The sequence below is a fragment of the Haliotis rufescens genome, unplaced genomic scaffold (assembly GCF_023055435.1).
Source record: "Haliotis rufescens isolate VD_foot unplaced genomic scaffold, xgHalRufe1.0.p SCAF_13, whole genome shotgun sequence".
NCBI classification, from domain to species: Eukaryota; Metazoa; Mollusca; class Gastropoda; order Lepetellida; family Haliotidae; genus Haliotis; species Haliotis rufescens.
This window is the reverse complement of record NW_025963813.1, coordinates 40,671,151-40,692,928: the sequence shown is the minus strand read 5'-3', so window position 1 is coordinate 40,692,928 and position 21,778 is coordinate 40,671,151. Positions and strand designations below refer to the sequence as shown.

The 21,778-nt window shown below is 41.7% G+C and overlaps 1 protein-coding gene across 1 annotated transcript; it reads left to right on the top strand.

Annotated features, from left to right (window-relative positions):
* Nucleotides 1-8,605: 8,605 nt before the first annotated feature.
* On the top strand, nucleotides 8,606-19,902 carry LOC124122497 (indolethylamine N-methyltransferase-like). Its single transcript, XM_046485534.2, has 4 exons — nucleotides 8,606-8,749; nucleotides 11,432-11,610; nucleotides 16,611-16,815; nucleotides 19,217-19,902. Exons 2-4 carry the CDS (start codon nucleotides 11,457-11,459, stop codon nucleotides 19,653-19,655), a joined length of 798 nt encoding a protein of 265 aa, XP_046341490.2. The 5' UTR covers nucleotides 8,606-8,749; nucleotides 11,432-11,456; the 3' UTR covers nucleotides 19,656-19,902.
* Nucleotides 19,903-21,778: the final 1,876 nt, after the last annotated feature.

Sequence of the window (21,778 nt, the reverse complement as noted above, 5' to 3'; positions counted from 1 at the left end):
ACTCATACAGAAGATACATGCCTGGATATACGCTCTATGATCACACACTCATACAGAAGATACATGTCTGGATATACGCTCTATGAACACACACTCATACAGAAGATACATGCCTAAACATACTCTCTATTATCACACACTCATACAGAAGTTACATGTATGGATATACGCTCCATGATCACACACTCATACAGAAGATACATGCCTAGATATACGCTCTCTGATCACACACTCATACAGAAGATCCATGTCTGGATATACGCTCTATGATCACACACTCATACAGAAGATACATGTCTGGATATACGCTCTATGATCACACACTCATACAGAAGTTACATGTCTGGATATACGCTCTATGATCACACACTCATACAGAAGATACATGTCTGGATATACGCTCTATGATCACACACTCATACAGAAGATACATGTCTGGATATACGCTCTATGATCACACACTCATACAGAAGATACATGTCTGGATATACGCTCTATGATCACACACTCATACAGGAGATACATGCCTGGATATACGCTCTATGATCACACACTCATACAGAAGATACATGTCTGGATATACGCTCTATGATCACACACTCATACAGAAAATACATTTCTGGATATACGCTCTATGATCACACACTCATACAGAAGATACATGTCTGGATATACGCTCTATGATCACACACTCATACAGAAAATACATGTCTGGATATACGCTCTATGATCACACACTCATACAGAAGATACATGTCTGGATATACGCTCTATGATCACACACTCATACAGAAGATACATGTCTGGATATACGCTCTATGGTCACACACTCATACAGAAGATACATGTCTGGATATACGCTGTATGATCACACACTCATACAGAAGATACATTTCTGGATATACGCTCCATGATCACACACTCATACAGAAGATACATGCTTAGATATACGCTCTATCATCACACACTCATACAGAAGAAACATGCCTGGATATACGCTCTATGATCACACACTCATACAGAAGATACATGTCTGGATATACGCTCTAGATCACACACTCATACAGAAGATACATGTCTGGATATACGCTCTATGATCACACACTCATACAGAAGATACATTTCTGGATATACGCTCCATGATCACACACTCATACAGAAGATACATGCCTAGATATACGCTCTATCATCACACACTCATACAGAAGAAACATGCATGGAGGTACGCTCTATGATCACACACTCATACAGGAAATACATGCCTGGATATACGCTCTATGATCACACACGCATACAGGAGATACATGCCTGGATATACGCTCTATGATCACACACTCATACAGGAGATACATGCCTGGATATACGCTCCATTATCACACACTTATACAGAAGATAAATGCCTTGATCTACGCTCCATGATCACACACTCATACAGAAGATACATGCCTATATACGTTCCATGATCACACACTCATACAGAAGATACATGCCTAGATATACGCTCCATGATCACACACTCATACAGAAGATACATGTCTCGATATACGCACCATGATCACACACTTATACAGAAGATACATGCCTAGATATACGCTCTATGATCACACACCCATATAGAAGATACATGTCTGGATATACGCTCTATGATCACACACTCATAGAGAAGATAAATGCCTAGATATACGCTGTATGATCACACACTCATACAGAAGATACATGCCTAGATATACGCTCCATGATCACACACTCATACAGAAGATACATGCCTGGATATACGCTCTATGATCACACACTCATACAGAAGATACATGCCTAAATATATGCTCTATGATCACACACTCATACAGAAGATACATGCCTAGATATACGCTCTATGATCACACACTCATAGAGAAGATCCATGTCTGGATATACGCTCTATGAACACACACTCATACAGAAGATACATGCCTAAACATACTCTCTATTATCACACACTCATACAGAAGTTACATGTATGGATATACGCTCCATGATCACACACTCATACAGAAGATACATGCCTAGATATACGCTCTCTGATCACACACTCATACAGAAGATCCATGTCTGGATATACGCTCTATGATCACACACTCATACAGAAGATACATGTCTGGATATACGCTCTATGATCACACACTCATACAGAAGTTACATGTCTGGATATACGCTCTATGATCACACACTCATACAGAAGATACATGTCTGGATATACGCTCCATGATCACACACTCATACAGAAGATACATGTCTGGATATACGCTCTATGATCACACACTCATACAGAAGATACATGTCTGGATATACGCTCTATGATCACACACTCATACAGGAGATACATGCCTGGATATACGCTCTATGATCACACACTCATACAGAAGATACATGTCTGGATATACGCTCTATGATCACACACTCATACAGAAAATACATTTCTGGATATACGCTCTATGATCACACACTCATACAGAAGATACATGTCTGGATATACGCTCTATGATCACACACTCATACAGAAAATACATGTCTGGATATACGCTCTATGATCACACACTCATACAGAAGATACATGTCTGGATATACGCTCTATGATCACACACTCATACAGAAGATACATGTCTGGATATACGCTCTATGGTCACACACTCATACAGAAGATACATGTCTGGATATACGCTGTATGATCACACACTCATACAGAAGATACATTTCTGGATATACGCTCCATGATCACACACTCATACAGAAGATACATGCTTAGATATACGCTCTATCATCACACACTCATACAGAAGAAACATGCCTGGATATACGCTCTATGATCACACACTCATACAGAAGATACATGTCTGGATATACGCTCTAGATCACACACTCATACAGAAGATACATGTCTGGATATACGCTCTATGATCACACACTCATACAGAAGATACATTTCTGGATATACGCTCCATGATCACACACTCATACAGAAGATACATGCCTAGATATACGCTCTATCATCACACACTCATACAGAAGAAACATGCATGGATGTACGCTCTATGATCACACACTCATACAGGAAATACATGCCTGGATATACGCTCTATGATCACACACGCATACAGGAGATACATGCCTGGATATACGCTCTATGATCACACACTCATACAGGAGATACATGCCTGGATATACGCTCCATTATCACACACTTATACAGAAGATAAATGCCTTGATCTACGCTCCATGATCACACACTCATACAGAAGATACATGCCTATATACGCTCCATGATCACACACTCATACAGAAGATACATGCCTAGATATACGCTCCATGATCACACACTCATACAGAAGATACATGTCTCGATATACGCTCCATGATCACACACTTATACAGAAGATACATGCCTAGATATACGCTCTATGATCACACACCCATATAGAAGATACATGTCTGGATATACGCTCTATGATCACACACTCATAGAGAAGATAAATGCCTAGATATACGCTGTATGATCACACACTCATACAGAAGATACATGCCTAGATATACGCTCCATGATCACACACTCATACAGAAGATACGTGTCTGGATATACGCTCTATGATCACACACTCATACAGGAGATACATGCCTGGATATACGCTCTATGATCACACACTCATACAGAAGATACATGTCTGGATATACGCTCTATGATCACACACTCATACAGAAAATACATTTCTGGATATACGCTCTATGATCACACACTCATACAGAAGATACATGTCTGGATATACGCTCTATGATCACACACTCATACAGAAAATACATGTCTGGATATACGCTCTATGATCACACACTCATACAGAAGATACATGTCTGGATATACGCTCTATGATCACACACTCATACAGAAGATACATGTCTGGATATACGCTCTATGGTCACACACTCATACAGAAGATACATGTCTGGATATACGCTGTATGATCACACACTCATACAGAAGATACATTTCTGGATATACGCTCCATGATCACACACTCATACAGAAGATACATGCTTAGATATACGCTCTATCATCACACACTCATACAGAAGAAACATGCCTGGATATACGCTCTATGATCACACACTCATACAGAAGATACATGTCTGGATATACGCTCTAGATCACACACTCATACAGAAGATACATGTCTGGATATACGCTCTATGATCACACACTCATACAGAAGATACATTTCTGGATATACGCTCCATGATCACACACTCATACAGAAGATACATGCCTAGATATACGCTCTATCATCACACACTCATACAGAAGAAACATGCATGGATGTACGCTCTATGATCACACACTCATACAGGAAATACATGCCTGGATATACGCTCTATGATCACACACGCATACAGGAGATACATGCCTGGATATACGCTCTATGATCACACACTCATACAGGAGATACATGCCTGGATATACGCTCCATTATCACACACTTATACAGAAGATAAATGCCTTGATCTACGCTCCATGATCACACACTCATACAGAAGATACATGCCTATATACGCTCCATGATCACACACTCATACAGAAGATACATGCCTAGATATACGCTCCATGATCACACACTCATACAGAAGATACATGTCTCGATATACGCTCCATGATCACACACTTATACAGAAGATACATGCCTAGATATACGCTCTATGATCACACACCCATATAGAAGATACATGTCTGGATATACGCTCTATGATCACACACTCATAGAGAAGATAAATGCCTAGATATACGCTGTATGATCACACACTCATACAGAAGATACATGCCTAGATATACGCTCCATGATCACACACTCATACAGAAGATACATGCCTGGATATACGCTCTATGATCACACACTCATACAGAAGATACATGCCTAAATATATGCTCTATGATCACACACTCATACAGAAGATACATGCCTAGATATACGCTCTATGATCACACACTCATACAGAAGATACATGTGTGGATATACGCTCTATGATCACACACTCATACAGAAAATACATGTCTGGATATACGCTCTATGATCACACACTGATACAGAAGATACATGTCTTGATATACGCTCTATGATCACACACTGATACAGAAGATACATGTCTGGATATACGCTCTATGATCACACACTCATACAGAAGATACATTTCTGGATATACGCTCCATGATCACACACTCATACAGAAGATACATGCTTAGATATACGCTGTTTGATCACACACTCATACAGAAGATAAATGACTTGATCTACGCTCCTTGATCACACACTCATACAGAAGATACATGCCTGGATATACGCTCTATGATCACACACTCATACAGAAGATACATGCCTAGATATACGCTCTATGATCACACACTCATACAGAAGATACATTTCTAGATATACGCTCCATGATCACACACTCATACAGCAGATACATGTCTCGATATACGCTCTATGATCACACACTCATACAGAAAATACATGTCTGGATATACGCTCTATGATCACACACTCATACAGAAGATACATGTCTGGATATACGCTCTATGATCACACACTGATACAGAAGATACATGTCTGGATATACGCTCTATGATCACACACTCATACAGAAGATACATTTCTGGATATACGCTCCATGATCACACACTCATACAGAAGATACATGCTTAGATATACGCTGTATGATCACACACTCATACAGAAGATAAATGCCTTGATCTACGCTCCATGATCACACACTTATACAGAAGATAAATGCCTTGATCTACGCTCTATGATCACACACTCATACAGAAGATAAATGCCTTGATCTACGCTCTATGATCACACACTCATACAGAAGATAAATGCCTTGATCTACGCTCCATGATCACACACTCATACAGAAGATACATGCCTGGATCTACGCTCTATGATCACACACTCATACAGGAAATACATGCCTGGATCTACGCTCTATGATCACACACTCATACAGAAGATAAATGCCTTGATCTACGCTCTATGATCACACACTCATACAGAAGATAAATGCCTGGATCTACGCTCTATGATCACACACCCATACAGAAAATAAATGCCTGGATCTACGCTCCATGATCACACACTCATACAGAAGATAAATGCCTGGATATACGCTCTATGATCACACACTTATACAGAAGATAAATGCCTTGATCTACGCTCTATGATCACACACTCATACAGGAGATACATGCCTGGATCTACGCTCTATGATCACACACTCATACAGAAGATAAATGCCTTGATCTACGCTCTATGATCACACACTCATACAGAAGATAAATGCCTGGATCTACGCTCTATGATCACACACCCATACAGAAGATAAATGCCTTGATCTACGCTCTATGATCACACACTCATACAGAAGATAAATGCCTGGATCTACGCTCTATGATCACACACCCATACAGAAAATAAATGCCTGGATCTACGCTCCATGATCACACACTCATACAGAAGATAAATGCCTGGATATACGCTCTATGATCACACACTTATACAGAAGATAAATGCCTTGATCTACGCTCTATGATCACACACTCATACAGGAGATACATGCCTGGATCTACGCTCTATGATCACACACTCATACAGAAGATAAATGCCTTGATCTACGCTCTATGATCACACACTCATACAGAAGATAAATGCCTGGATCTACGCTCTATGATCACACACCCATACAGAAAATAAATGCCTGGATCTACGCTCCATGATCACACACTCATACAGGAGATAAATGCCTGGATCTACGCTCTATGATCACACACTCATACAGAAGATAAATGCCTGGATCTACGCTCCATGATCACACACTCATACAGGAGATAAATGCCTGGATCTACGCTCTATGATCACACACTCATACAGAAGATAAATGCCTGGATCTACGCTCTATGATCACACACTCATACAGGAGATAAATGCCTGGATCTACGCTCTATGATCACACACTCATACAGAAGATAAATGCCTGGATCTACGCTCTGTGATCACACACTCATACAGGAGATAAATGCCTGGATCTACGCTCCATGATCACACACTCATACAGGAGATAAATGCCTGGATCTACGCTCTATGATCAAGACTTCGAACTTACATCGTCATTCAAACACAGTTCTTAGCTGCTGACCACTTTAACTCTATAAATGATGTTATAGTGAATGTTATTTCAGAAAAGCAACTTCCTTTTGAAACTAACGCATCCGTCAGTACATGACGGACATTCGGGAACAACTGAGGATACAGTAACTGGCATGACAAATCTAAGACGTGTGAACTGGCTTCATGTGTTATTTATGTCAACTTTGAGTGACTGAGTGAGTGTGTGAGTTGCGTTAAACGCCGCTTTAAATAGTATTTCAATTATATCATGGCGTGTCAGTTTGATGTGGGAAGAAGTCCCAAAGTGATGCAGGTTTTAAACGTTTACCACCTGGATGAAGATCCGGGGTATAGAATAAGTCTTGAACAACCCATGCTTGCAGTAAAAGGCGACTATGCTTGTCGTAAGAGGCAACAAACGGGATCGGGTGGTCAGGCTCGCTGACTTGGTTGATGCATGTCATCGTATTCCAATTGCGTGGATCGATGTTCATGATGTCAATCACTGGATTGTCTGGTCCAGACTCGATTATCTACAGACCGCCGTCATATAGCTTGAATATTGCTGAGTGTGGCGTTAAACAACAAACAAACAAACAAACAAGCAAACAAACCTGGATGAAACCCACGCCCACGGGTAGGTGCTGACACACCTGGAATGAAAATCAGGTCGCACCTGGTATTCGAACCCACTTCACGACACGCATAAGGGTCCCAAATCCGCACGAGGGAGGAGACTTCATTATTATATCATGACACAGGTCCTTTTGTCATCAAACCATTTACCCTTATCATAATCCACGATTTGGGGTATTTGACGTACTGTGAATAACTGTCGATAGTGAATGTCACAATATCTTACTCAAGGTGTATCATTAATGGCATGCAACTGTTGGCATTTACAATCTTCAATTAACGTTCAGTTTATACAGTACATATGCTGTCGTCAGTTATGGTATTTACCATCACAGGGGCCATTCTTGGACTTAACATTTATACTTTAACAACAGTCGTATTTAACTCGGCCTTTAATGCAAAAAATAATATAGCGTGTTATCTCAACGTATCGTATTTGAAGTACAATAAAAGTAAACAGGCATATGTACTGAAAAAATAAACAAGTAGACTCAGTGTTTGTGTAAGGTTTCACTTCAACGGATGACCAAATGAAAACGTATTTGAATCGATATTGTAAATAATATCCGTCCTGCAATTATAAAACATTATTAAAAACGACACCAAAAAAATAATTAAAATAATGCATTGGACAGAGAAGCGAAAACTATCAGCAACATTCATTTAATGAGCAATAAATGTTCAATTTGAATTGACTATTTTTTGGGGTCCTATTTCTAACCATCCCGCCGTCCAATGATCTACTGTTCCTCCTCATTTACCTTCCTGGCCAGCCGACGGCCGGGGGTTTGGGAATGAATGCCACATGTATTGTGAATTGAGCTAATTGTGACTAAAATGACAATATTAGTTAATCGATATTTATTTTTCAACCTATAAATGTCGCCATGTCGTGCATGCGTTACTCGAATTCAGATCGGACCAAACAGGTAAGTGGAATGCCAAGCGGTAGAACCTGTAGAAGGATCCTTATCGATAATTTTTGCTGAAATGTTTTTTCGTGTCTAATTAGAAATATATCAATAACATATTTATTAATGTCAAGAAATGAAATTATCTTAAATCATGATGTCTTGATCAAAAGATTGCATGTATGTTTACCTGTAGATTCCGGTCCCACAAAAGACAAACTTTAGGAAACACTTCATGGCTCGAACCATGGAGCATTTGTCGCTTAACGTGGTGACCATTGATATGCTTACATCTCGATCTTCACAGTTCAGGACAATTTGACAAACTATAAAGCATATGTTTCCTGAAAACAATAAGTCAAATGCTGGACGACCTCCTAGATAACATCTACACTCGAATCGCGTTGTCTCCAACTCGGATGTCTCGCATCTAATTACAGTATATAATGGTATCACCAGTTGATGCTTAAAGATAGATCCATGTATGCCACGTGTATCTGTTTCTTGTTTTTATTCTATGAATGTTATTTACATTAAATACTCGATGTTGTACTTTTCATTTTGCTGAAAAGATCAAACCAAATGTGTCGAACCCTTGATAAGTCGAATTATTTAACGGTCCCCCAGGAGTTCGACACAACGGGCTTCGACTGTAAGTGAAATTTATGGATAGGATATTTAGGCAAGAAGTAGGTGACCCGTTGGGCAACTATTGTCCCCCCCCCCCCCCCCCCCCCCCCCTCTTGCGAATCTCTCTCTTTGGGCATGTGAATCGCAAATTCCATACCTACCTGAACTAGAAATAAAAGAGAGCTGTGAGAGCGTATCGTCCTCTTCGGTGCGGTCGGGTAGCCTAGTGGTTAAAGCGTTCGCTCGTCACCCCGAAGACCCGGGTTCGATTCCCGACATGGATACACGTGAAGCCGCGATATTGCTTGAATATTGCTAAAAGCGGCGTAAAACCATACTCCCTCACTCTCGTCCTCTTCATATTTGGTTTTATGCATAACGATATTTGGTTTTATGCATAACGATATTTGGTTTTATGCATAACGATATTTGGTTTTATGCATAACGATATTTGGTGTCTACTTTTTGGAAGGCCTGAGTTGCAATCTAGCATGCTTTTGCTATGAAGATTTCAAGGAGAGTCATACGATTCTCGTTCAATACTTGTTGATCACGGTTACAACATTCAATGCCCCAGTAAAGCGAACAAAACGTTTATTGTAGACATATGGAGGACATTTCCAAATTTGACGTATCACTGACCAAAATAATGTGCGATGCAATTCCATATATTGACTTGTACCATATGTTTCTGTGTTTGTTTGTTTGTTTGTTTGTTGTTTAACGCCGCACTCAGCAATATTCCAGCTTTTTGACGGCTGTCTGTAAATAATCGAGTCTGGACATGGGTTGCTGAAGACCTATTCTAACCCGGATCTTCACGGGTCCCGTGCTTGTTGCAGGAAAATAATTGACCTGAATTTGCACCGGTGAGGGCGGTGGGATATGATCACTATGATCACTACCAGATAGTGATTCAAGAACACCTGTTCATGATGCAGTCAATCTGCACAAGACGTACAATCGAGATATTTCTTATGAATAGGGAAAATGTTTTGTCGCTTTTACTAATATCAGCAATTTATATTGTGACAAATACACAAGCCCCTATATTTGTAACGCGTTTAGTAAGAAATTTGTAAGTATCTGAAGCCACATTTGTAGTAAAGACAAGTGCCCGAAAAGCTTGTGAGTGTATAGATGAGATGGGTAGGGGAGAACAGCTTCTCGACTGTATTTCATCATGACCATAAAAAATAGGTATATGCTTATCAACCCCAATGTCTTGCTGTTTACGTGCGTTCTGGTATAACTGAAAATGACCTAGGTCAATAATTTGACGATTGACATTATGTATAACATCCCTAAATTAGTTTAATTAGTCACTATTACTGTTCTAATAATCTCATATTTCTTTTTATATGTAAGAAAATCGAAAGTTTAGTATAATAAAATATATATAGGAAATAATACTCAATAATAAATTATTTATGAAATATTTAAAATAATTTCGGTATATTATAAATGTGTGTGTGTGCGTGTGTCTGGGGTGTGTGTGTGTGTGGGGGGGGGTGTGTGGGTGTGGGTGTGCGTGTGTGTCTGGGGTGTGTGTGTGGGTGGGTGGGTGGGTGGGGTGTGTGTGTGCGTGGGTGTCTGGTGTGTGTGTGTGTGTGTGTGTGTGTGTGTGTGTGTGTGTGTGTGTGTGTGTGTGTGTGTGTGTGTGTGTGTGTGTGTGTGTGTGTGTGTCTGGGGTGTGTGTCTGGGGTGTGTGTGTGTGTGTGCGGGTGTGTGTCTGGGGTGTGTGTGTGTGTGTCTGGTGTGTGTGTGTGTGTGTGTGTGTGTGTGTGTGTGTGTGTGTGATGTGTCTGGGGTGTGTGGGGTGTGTCTGGGGTGTGTGGGGGGGTGGGGGGGTGGGGTGGGCTGAGTGCTTGCGAAGGCCATTGGTGTAACTCAGTAAATAACACTGCGTTATGAAACCAAATACATAATGGCATCTGATATCCAAAACTGTTATGTTGTATTGACTTACTTCAACAGTACCTACGAAACAAATTCAGATTACATGGGTGTGTAAAGATTTTGTACATCTCAAATCTCAACGAGTCATACCGAATTTTCTTTTTCTTTCAGTTTCAAACAACTTAAATAACCAACGATGACGGATAAAGGACTGCAATACACTGAAGACTACACTACAGATTTTGACCCACAATCTTACCTTGAAATCTTTGAAGAACCCAACCCCAACACAACCCGTGGGTTACAAACGTCATTAAACTTGACGGCCTTCCACCACGCTTACGCCTCAGGTAAGACCGCAAGTTTGTGGCCATATGAATTTTCAAATTCGTGTCAGATTATTTCAACAGCGAATAATCCAATGACTGAATAAATTCATTTGTGTTATCCCTGGCGGTTAAGACATGTGTTTGCTCTTAAACTGTGGTGTACTCCTTTACAACCTATTTGTTTCCAGTAACAAATCCGGTTCTAACCTTATTTCTTTTGCCACACTACTCTCCGGGTGTAAATGCTAAAGTTATCGTTCCTTAAGAATACACAACTTAATAGATAACAACTTCAGGTTCATTGTGCAGTAAACTACGGTTATAACAAACACGCTTACAACGAACTAACGGATATAACGAACTAACTTTTTAGTCCCGACTATGTGCTGTTGTTATGCTGTATATATGCTTATAACGAATTACGGTTATAACGAACTAAAATGAGTAGTCCGTTTTAGTTCGTTAAAACCGCTGTATTTAGCGACGTTTCGATGTAGATGTTTACACCGTTATCAAGGTGGAGTGGCTACAACCTAGGGTTATTAGCACGAAGGCGACTTTGTATCGGGTGTCACAACGTAGTACACTAATAGCAGTAGCCTTCCTGCGAATTTCTCCCCTGTCCAGTTGACGAAAACAATCACAGGTGCATGTGTTGTCGCCGTGCGGGTCGTAGGGTACGTAGGGTCGTATCAATTTTGTTCCAGGTGTTATTTAAATCGCGTTGTTTTATTCATTACAGTAATGATATGTTACAAGGAAGATATACAACGCACTAGGTTGGAGTTTGTGGGTGATCTGAAGGAAATTCTCACCGGAGTGTTCCCTGACAAGACTGGTTTGTTTGTTGTTTTACGCCGCACTCAGCAATATTCTAGCTATATGACTGCGGTCTGTAAATAATCGAGTCTGGACCAGACAATCCAGTGATTGACGTCATGTGCATCGATCAACGCAAATGGGATACGATGACATGCATCAACCAAGTCAGCCAGCCTGACCACCCGATCCCGTTAGTCGCCTTTTACGGCAAGCATGGGTTGCTGAAGACCTATTCTACCCCGGATCTTCACGGTACCCCTGACAAGAGACAGGTGTGACTTAGTCTAGTCGATAGGCTGGTCTAACCCGGAATAGGATGTGGAATGTTGGCATCGCTGCTATCTGGTCACTCACCCTATCTGGGAGATGACACTTCTTCATCGTAACAGGGCTGGCATCGGTTTCAGAGATGTAGAAGCCTTCAACGTTAATGACCTTAACGTCTCTTGCACCTGTCATACAACTATAGCAATATGATATTTGTTCCAAACATGTTTTTTTGTGTAATGTTCAATAGCAATATGATATTTATTTTAAAAATGTGTTTTGGTCTAATGTTCTTCTGTATATCAATTACCAATACATTTGATTAAAACAAGTTAAATTAACACCACATATATGTACGTGTATATCAAGTGAACTATACCATGTGTGTAAAATTATAATTACCTTTATATTGACAAGCACAGGTGGATCGGTATAGTGTGATCACTCTTGCGTCAGTTTGTCGTTGGCGGTTCTGGGGGTTCATTTGCAATCTTTGGTAGTGCATCTGAAGCAACCACCTCTTCTGCCTTCTATTATCGAGTCTATACATACAGCCACCATCACACAAATATATCTACCACCTCGGGACGTGGGAAGAAAGTTGTAGTGTGACTGTGCGTTTGCCATCTAAATGTGATGAGGTGGTGAGGTGAAATGGGGTTTAATTTCGCTTCCGAGATTATTGCACTTATATAGCGACGTGCATGCACGTGTGTGTGTGTGTGTGTGTGTGTGTGTGTGTGTGTGTGTGTGTGTGTGTGTGTGTGTGTGTGTGTGTGTGTGTGTGTGTGTGTGTGTGTGTGTGTGTGTGCGTGTGTGTGCGTGTGTGTGTGTGTGTGTGTTTGTGTCGCTGGTACTAGTCCGGACTGATGCCGATTTATAGTGCTAGCTCACTGAGATACCATGCCGCAGTTTAACATGAATACCCCACTTAGCCCCTTAATGCCGAGCGCCAGACAGGGTAACAACAAGAACCATCCTTTAACGTCTTTTGGTATGACGCGGTCGGGGATCGAACCCTAAATGTGATGAACAATATTTTAGTCAATTATATATCTAGCACATGCTTGAATGCCCATTTAGAACGGAATGGTGAGTGCAGTGAATACTGCTGTTGTGTCTTGTGGTGTTAAACATATTGTGTGACTTGTACAGGAAAGTAGAATGTAAAGACGGTTACCTAGTTATACTAGATGAGTGAGTGAGTGAGTTTGGTTTAACGCCGCTTTTAACAGTATTCCAGTTATATCACGGCGTGTCAGCTTAATGTGGGAGGAAAGCCCGAAGTGATGCAGGTCTCAGACGTTTACCACTTCGGTGAAACCCACCGGCACGGGTATGGTGCTGACAAACCTAGAAACATAATCGGGGCGAACCGGGATTCGAACCCACAATCATAGATTTCTGGCATGCCCAAGGGACGCAACTCTGCACAGCGAATCGCGGCGCCTGAGACGACTGGGCCACCCGTGCCCCCTTATACTAGATGAAGTGGATGTGAACAAATGTGTGGGGGACTTTAGATAAGCATAGAGTTAGTGAGTGAGGTTTTACTTATATTCCTTCCATGCCATAGCGATGAACAGCGGGTTTGGTTTGGTTTGGTTTGGTTTGGTTTGGTTTGTTGTTTAACGCCGCATTCAGCAATCATCCAGCTATATGACGGCGGTCTGTAAATAATCGAGTCTGAACCAGAAAAACCAGTGATTAATATCATGAGCATCGATCCACGCAATTGGGATCGATGACATGCATCAACCAAGTCAGCGAGCCTGACTACCCGATCCTGTTAGTCGCCTGTTACTAATATTAATGACAATTATTGGGGGTCGGGGTCCTGAAAATGTTACAGTTATTAATAACAAGCATGGGTTGCTGAAGACCTATTCTACCCCGGATCTTCATGGGTTATGAACAGCATATTGTAACCATGTGAGAAATCGGGCCAAACTCTTTGGCGCAACTAGTGAACGCTCTAGCACTGTGCTGCTAACACAACTTCAAAAACATTCACATCAAGAAGGGCGTGCTTGCAGTATTTTTTTGTAGTGCGAGATGTTATTGAGAAGTAATCAGGACAATATTGTTTTCAGTTATTGAAAATCTATACCTAAATATCTCTTTTGAAGATTTTTTTTACGACAAGCAGATGGTAACAATGTTATATTAAAACATATATAAAACACGGGTACAAAAGTAACCCAGCCGTCCCCTAGGTATGCCAGAAAACTATGAGCATGGGCTCGCTCTGGTAATCTTCCTAGCTTCGACAGTACCATGCAACCACTGTTGGGGTTCACCAAAGTGGCAAACGCCTTAGATCTTCATCTCGTTCATCTCATTAACTCAGACCCGTGAAGATCCGGGGTAGAATAGGTCTTCAGCAACTCATGCTTGCCGTAAAAGGAGACTATGCTTGTCGTAAAAGGCGACTAACGGGATCGGGTGGTCAGGCTCGCTGACTTGATTGATGCATGTCATCGATCCCAATTGCGTGGATCGATGCTCATGATGTTAATCACTGGATTGTGTGGTCCAGACTCGATTCTGTACAGACCGCCATCATATAGCTTGAATATTGCTGAGTGCGGCGTTAAACAACAAACCAACCAGCCAACCAACTATAAACCTCTCTTAAACAGAAATACTGTACAAAGTGGCGCGAAGCCAAACTCACTCTACATAAGATGAGAAAAAGTTGATTGTTGGAAATAATCCGCTCTTTATTTTGACCAGGTTGAAATATGAACTGTATTCACATATCTACCGTTCACTGGTCCATTGCCCTTCACCAATGTAAGGATGTGTTCTTTGCATGTGTTCATGACGGGTGCCACCGACGGGAAGGGTGCGTTCACCTTTTCGCGAACACTTGGTATCTACATTTACCTAATACTCATGATAGCGTCGGAATTGTACAATCGACTCTGCTGTTAGCAGAGATGGAAAGGTGAGGTGAAATTGGGTTTAACGTCGCGTCCAACATTATTGCACTTATATAGCGACGTGCATGCACGTGTGTGTGTGTGTGTGTGTGGCTGCTTGTACTAGAACGGACTGATGCCGATTTATAGTGCTAGCCCACTGAGATACCATGCCGCAGTTTAACATTAATACCCCACTCAGACACAGTATACTGACTCCGAGCCGACCAGTACTTGCTTTAACCCCTTAATGCCGAGCGCCAGACAGGGTAACAACAAGTACCATCTTTTAACGTCTTTTGGTATGACGCGGACCCCGGACCTTCCGCTCTCCGGGCGGACGCTCTACCACTAGACCACGGAGGCGGTCAGAGATGGAAAGGGTTCTGTCGCTTTTACTTCCAACTGGTTAATCAAACTGGTCCATCATTAGACGACGTGTGTAGACATGTACATGCATGAATAGACATGAATATCAACCATCATAATTTGAACCGTATGGGTTGGAATCCCAGTTTGCTCTGATAATGTTTCTTGGTTTGTCAGCTCCATACTCGTGGTCGTTGGATTCAGCAAAGTGGTAAACGACAAAGGCATCTCATCCTCCGGAACCCAGCTGACACACCGCGATATATCTGATATACTGCTAAAAATACATCTTGTTAAATGTAATGTAGTCACGAGCAGTGTAATATGACCTCAGAAATATAGCTTATATATGCTTGTTGTAAGAGGCGACTAACGGGATCGGGTGGTCAGGCTCGTTGACTTGTTCGATGTATGTCATCGTATCCCCATTGTGTTGATCGATGCTCATGATGTCAGTCACTGGAATGTCCGGTCCAGACTCGATTATTTACAGACCGCCGTTATATAGCTGGAATATTGCTGTGTGTGGCGTGAAACAACAAACAAACAAACAAACAAAGAAAGCTCATAGTAATGCTGGACTCGGGGAGAAAAAGGTCCAACTACCTATTCTAATACGTGTGTTATCTCCCTTTGCAGGTATCATCAAAGGGAAGACGCTCTTGGACATCGGCACAGGTCCATCAATACTAAGCCTCATCAGCGCCGCCAAACACTGTGACAACATCTTTCTGTCGGAATTCTGTCCGAGAAACAGGGAACTCCTAAAGCAGTGGCACCATGGGTCTTTGAAATCCCATTTTGAAAAAAGCATTGAATTTGTACTCAAACTTGAAGGGAAAAGGCAAGTCAAGTTTGATTAATATGAAAGCGGATGCATTGATTTCACATGCATGACTCAATTACTAAATCATATTTATGAGGGGGCACGGGTGGCCGAGTCGTCTAAGGCGCCGCGATTCGCTGTGCAGAGTTGCGTCCCTTGGGCTCGCCAGAAACCTATGATTGTGGGTTCGAATCCCGGTTCGCCACGATTATGTTTCTAGGTTTGTCAGCACCATACCCGTCCTCGTGGGTTTCACCGAGGTGGTAAACGTCTGAGACCTGCATCACTTCGGGCTTTCCCCCCACATTAAGCTGACACGCCGTGATATAACTTGAATACTTTTAAAAGCGGCGTTAAACCCAACTCACTCACTCATATTTATGACATTAAAAATAATTATATATATTACAATAACAATATTTTGAAAATTTAGTTCCATGAAACCGTCGGAAGATAATGATAGATTCAATATGGAGGTGAGCTTGAGATATTCAGATGAAACATAGTAAACGCAGAAAATCGTCATAATCAGTTACAGAAGTTACTCGCATGGTAAAGAAGGCTCCATGGTTCTCGTGGCGCAACAGTCTGCAAATGTTGACAGGAGGAATATCAGGCACCGATGTTTTTAATAGGATGTTTGTTGTTAGACATGTTTTACATGTACAGTAGGATCAAGGTGCGATGTAGATTATTGACTGTTTTTTCGAACATAACCTTTCATTATTGATTCCAGGCTAAAGTGTGTTAAAAACTGTGTAAAAGTTGCCGGAGTTCCATTTTTGTGGACGTCTCGGTGGCTGAGCGGGTTAGAGCCAATGACGAGAAGCGAACTTGTAGAGCTGTTTTCCAAAATATGTTTTCCCTTAATAACATCAAAGAAAAAATGACTTGAACCAAGGACTTGATCATTGTCAAATATTACAAATTCATCATTTAATGCTGTTATGCAATAGTTGAAAATGAAATACACTTCCATTCATATGGTGAGGTGGGGTGAGGTGAAATTGGGTTTAACGTTGCGTCCGAGATTATTGCACTTATATTGCGACGTGCATGCACGTGTGTGTGTGTGTGTGTGTGTGTGTGTGTGTGTGTGTGTGGCTGCTTGTACTAGTCCTGACTTATCCCGATTTATAGTGCTAGCCAACTGAGATACCATGCCGCAGTTTAACATGCATACCCCACCCAGACACAGTATACTGACTCCGAGCCGACCAGTCCTTGTTTTAGCCCCTTAATGCCGAGCGCCAGACAGGGTAACAACAAGTACCATCTTTTAACGTCTTTTGGTATGAGGGCTAGCACTATAAATCGGCATTCGTCAAGACTAGTACAAGCAGCCACAAACACACACACACACACACACACACACACAACTGTTAAAAGATGGTACTTGTTCTTACCCTGCTCGGAGTCAGTATACTGTGTCTGGGTGAGGTATTCATGTTAAACTGCGGCATGGTATCTCAGTGAGCTAGCACTATAAATCGGCATCAGTCCGGACTATTACAAGCAGCCACACAAACACACACACGTGCATGCACGTCGCTATATAAGTGCAATAATGTTGGACGCGACGTTAAACCCCATTTCTCCTCACTCCATGCACAGTAAGACACAATTAATCAGGAGAGAATATTCCAAATGACATGTATTGAAACAGGCGTCTCGTTTACCGAACATTGGTACGGAGGAATGTCCGTCTGTATACATACAACAGTGTTCGTTAAGAAGGCGAGATCTGCACACCAAAGAGTCTCACTGGTATTTCTCATCGAATTGCTAGTACATTTGTATTTTGATCATGGTTACAACACCATGGTTACAACATACAAAAAAGTGTTATGGTACACATGTGGAGGACATTTCTCAATGGGACGCATGAGTGATCAGAATGATGTCCGATGCAATTCCATATGTTCACAATATCCCGTGTATATTCTAGAGATCACTTGGTTTGCCTTTGCGTGTGTTTCTGACGACCGCCACCGGTGGCGCAGGATACACTTTCCCTTTCTCGAACATCTGGTTGGTCGGTTTGTTGTTTAACGCCGCACTATTCCAGCTATATGACGGCGGTATGTAAATAATCGAGTCTGGACCGGACAATCCAGTGATTAATATCATGAACATCGATCCACGCAATTGGGATCGATGACATGCATCAACCAAGTCAGCGAGCCTGACCACCCGATACTGTTAGTCGCCTTTGACGACAAGCATGGGCTGCTGAAGACCTATTCTACCCCGGAATCTTCACGGGTCTCGAACAACTGGTATCTCCACTATATTATAATCATGCATAAACACATGCTTATGATATAGGAGGGATCGTACAATGGACTCAGCCTTTAGCTATTGATTTTGGAAAGGTTTTGTAGCTTTTGTTTAAATATGACACTTTTCTTATTAACAGTGACATTGATGTTCCTGAGAGAGCGACAAGCATTAGAGACAAGATTTTGGGGATTCTACACTGTGACATCAGGAACGAGAACCCCTTTTCGCCAAACTTCCTTTCCTCAGTCGACATCATCACATCATCTTTCTGCCTTGAGACAGTTGCGACAGACCTGGCCTCTTATGAAGGATGCGCCAGGAATGTGGTCGGTATGCTGAAACCTGGTGGTTGCCTTGTCATGGTTGGATCTTTGGGAGGAACGTACTACACTGTTGGAGAAAAGACGTTCAGATGTTTTGGGATGTCGATTGATGAATTGAAATCAACATGGCAGAAGGTTGGGATTGAGATAATTTCCTGGTACGCGGTTACACGACCCGAAATCGAGCCTGAGTTTACAGATATTGACGGCTGCTATTGCATGGTTGGGAAAAAGGTTCCAGAAACTTTGTGAAGTTTGCCTCTTCTTTTACATGTACAGTAGGATCAAGAAATATGTATATGTCATGATTAGTGCTTTGTCCATCCCAATGGCTTTAAATTTAAATCTCTGCTTAATTCCTCAGACTGAGTAACCTTGCAACAATTGTCACTGTTTATTTATCATACAATGATGTTTAGAAAAAATTACTCATTCTGAAATTATTTCTACATGTATATCTGTGGCCTCTTCAGTACAGAAATAAAGACTGATGAATTAATGTGACGCTTGGCTAGTTTCAAGGAGCCCTAGGCTCTGGCTTCTTCCCCGCTGTCTGACACTGGCCGCTATGACACATTAGCTGCGGCGAGTTGATTGGCTGGCTAATGCGACTGCGTGTGACAAGAGACTGGGTAACCGTCTGTAAGGACAGCCGAAATAACAATTGTGGCAATATATACACAGTCGACTTCGAAACATCTTGGTCGTGAAGCATTAGTTACACTGCTGATGCTGTACCGTTAAACTCGACACGTGAAGATTCCGGGGTAGAATAGGTCTTCAACAACCCATGCTTGCCGTCAAAGGTTACCATGCTTGTCGTTAGAGGCGACTAACGGGATCGGGTTGTCAGGCTCGCTGACTTGGTTGATGCATGTCATCGATCCCAACTGCGTGGATCGATGCTCATGATATTAATCACTGGATTGCCTGGTCCAGGCTCGATTCTGTACAGACCGCCGACATATAGCTTGAATATTGCTGAGTGCGGCGTTAAACAACAAACCAACAAACCAACAAACCAACCGTTAAACTATTCTCAACAATCGATTCTTCACTTACAACATCAAGCTAATGGTCTCAATATGCATACAACTTAGTCTGACTCTATATAATCACGGGCTCTATATTATCGCGGTATAATACAATCTCGTTATACACAACCCCTGTTGGCTGTTTATAATTACTTATGCAAATCTAAGCACAATATTTCATTGCTAGATCGAATACAGGACTTCCTTCGGAATGTCACGGCTACTCGAAAGTGAACAGATTATCTTTTTGAAGACAGTTTCTGAAATAATTTTTGATTTGGCGTTACCCCTATCTCCACTGAAAATTGGTGAGAAAAAATAAAGAACAGGTCTTCAGCATCCTTGCTTGCCGTAAAAGGAGACTATGCTTGTCGTAAGAGGCGACTAACGGGATCGGGGGGTCAGGCTCGCTGACTTGGTTGATGCATGTCATCGTATCCCAATTGCGTGGATCGATGCTTATGATGTCAATCACTGGATTGTCCTGTCCAGACTCGATTATTTACAGACCGCCGTCATATAGTTATATATATTGCTGAGTGCGCCGTTAACCAACCAACCAACCAACCATGCAACTATCACCATATGCCTAATGGGTTTAACGTCGCGTCCAAGATTATTGCACTTATATAGCGACGTGCATGCACGTGTGTGTGTGTGTGTGGCTGCTTGTACTAGTCCGGACTGATGCCGATTTATAGTGCTAGCTCACTGAGATACCATGCCGCAGTTTAACATGAATACCCCACTCAGACACAGTATACTGACTCCGAGCCGACCAGTCCTTGTTTTAGCCCCTTAATGCCGAGCGCCAGACAGGGTAACAACAAGTACCATGTTTTAACGTCTTTCGGTATGACGCGGCCGGGGATCGAACCTCGGACCTTCCGCTCTCCGGGCGGACGCTCTACCACTAGACCACGGAGGCGGTGGAACAATCCTGATCGCGTATGTTAGATAAACTTATAAACGTAAACTTATCGCCTACATCCTGAGCTATCCACACAGTTCCTGGATCATAAACAGATGTTTAACATGCGTTATCATACATAATATCAACACACTGTGTTTCCTTCCCGTAAATATCATATATTAGGCACAAAAATGGTGTACTGCGAGTCTTTTCTCCTTGTGATATATCACCATGTCATTATGAGAATAACCAAAGGTATATCTTCATTCACTAAAGTAACTTTGTAACCCGCTTACGAATACAATTTCTGGCCAAAGCCTCCATTTAAATATAGTCTAGTGCGAACTTATTTGCGGCCATGTTTGTTTACGTAAGTCCTCCCACCATTCGTCACCACTCGTCCCTTTCCGTAACCGGCTTGTCCCGGA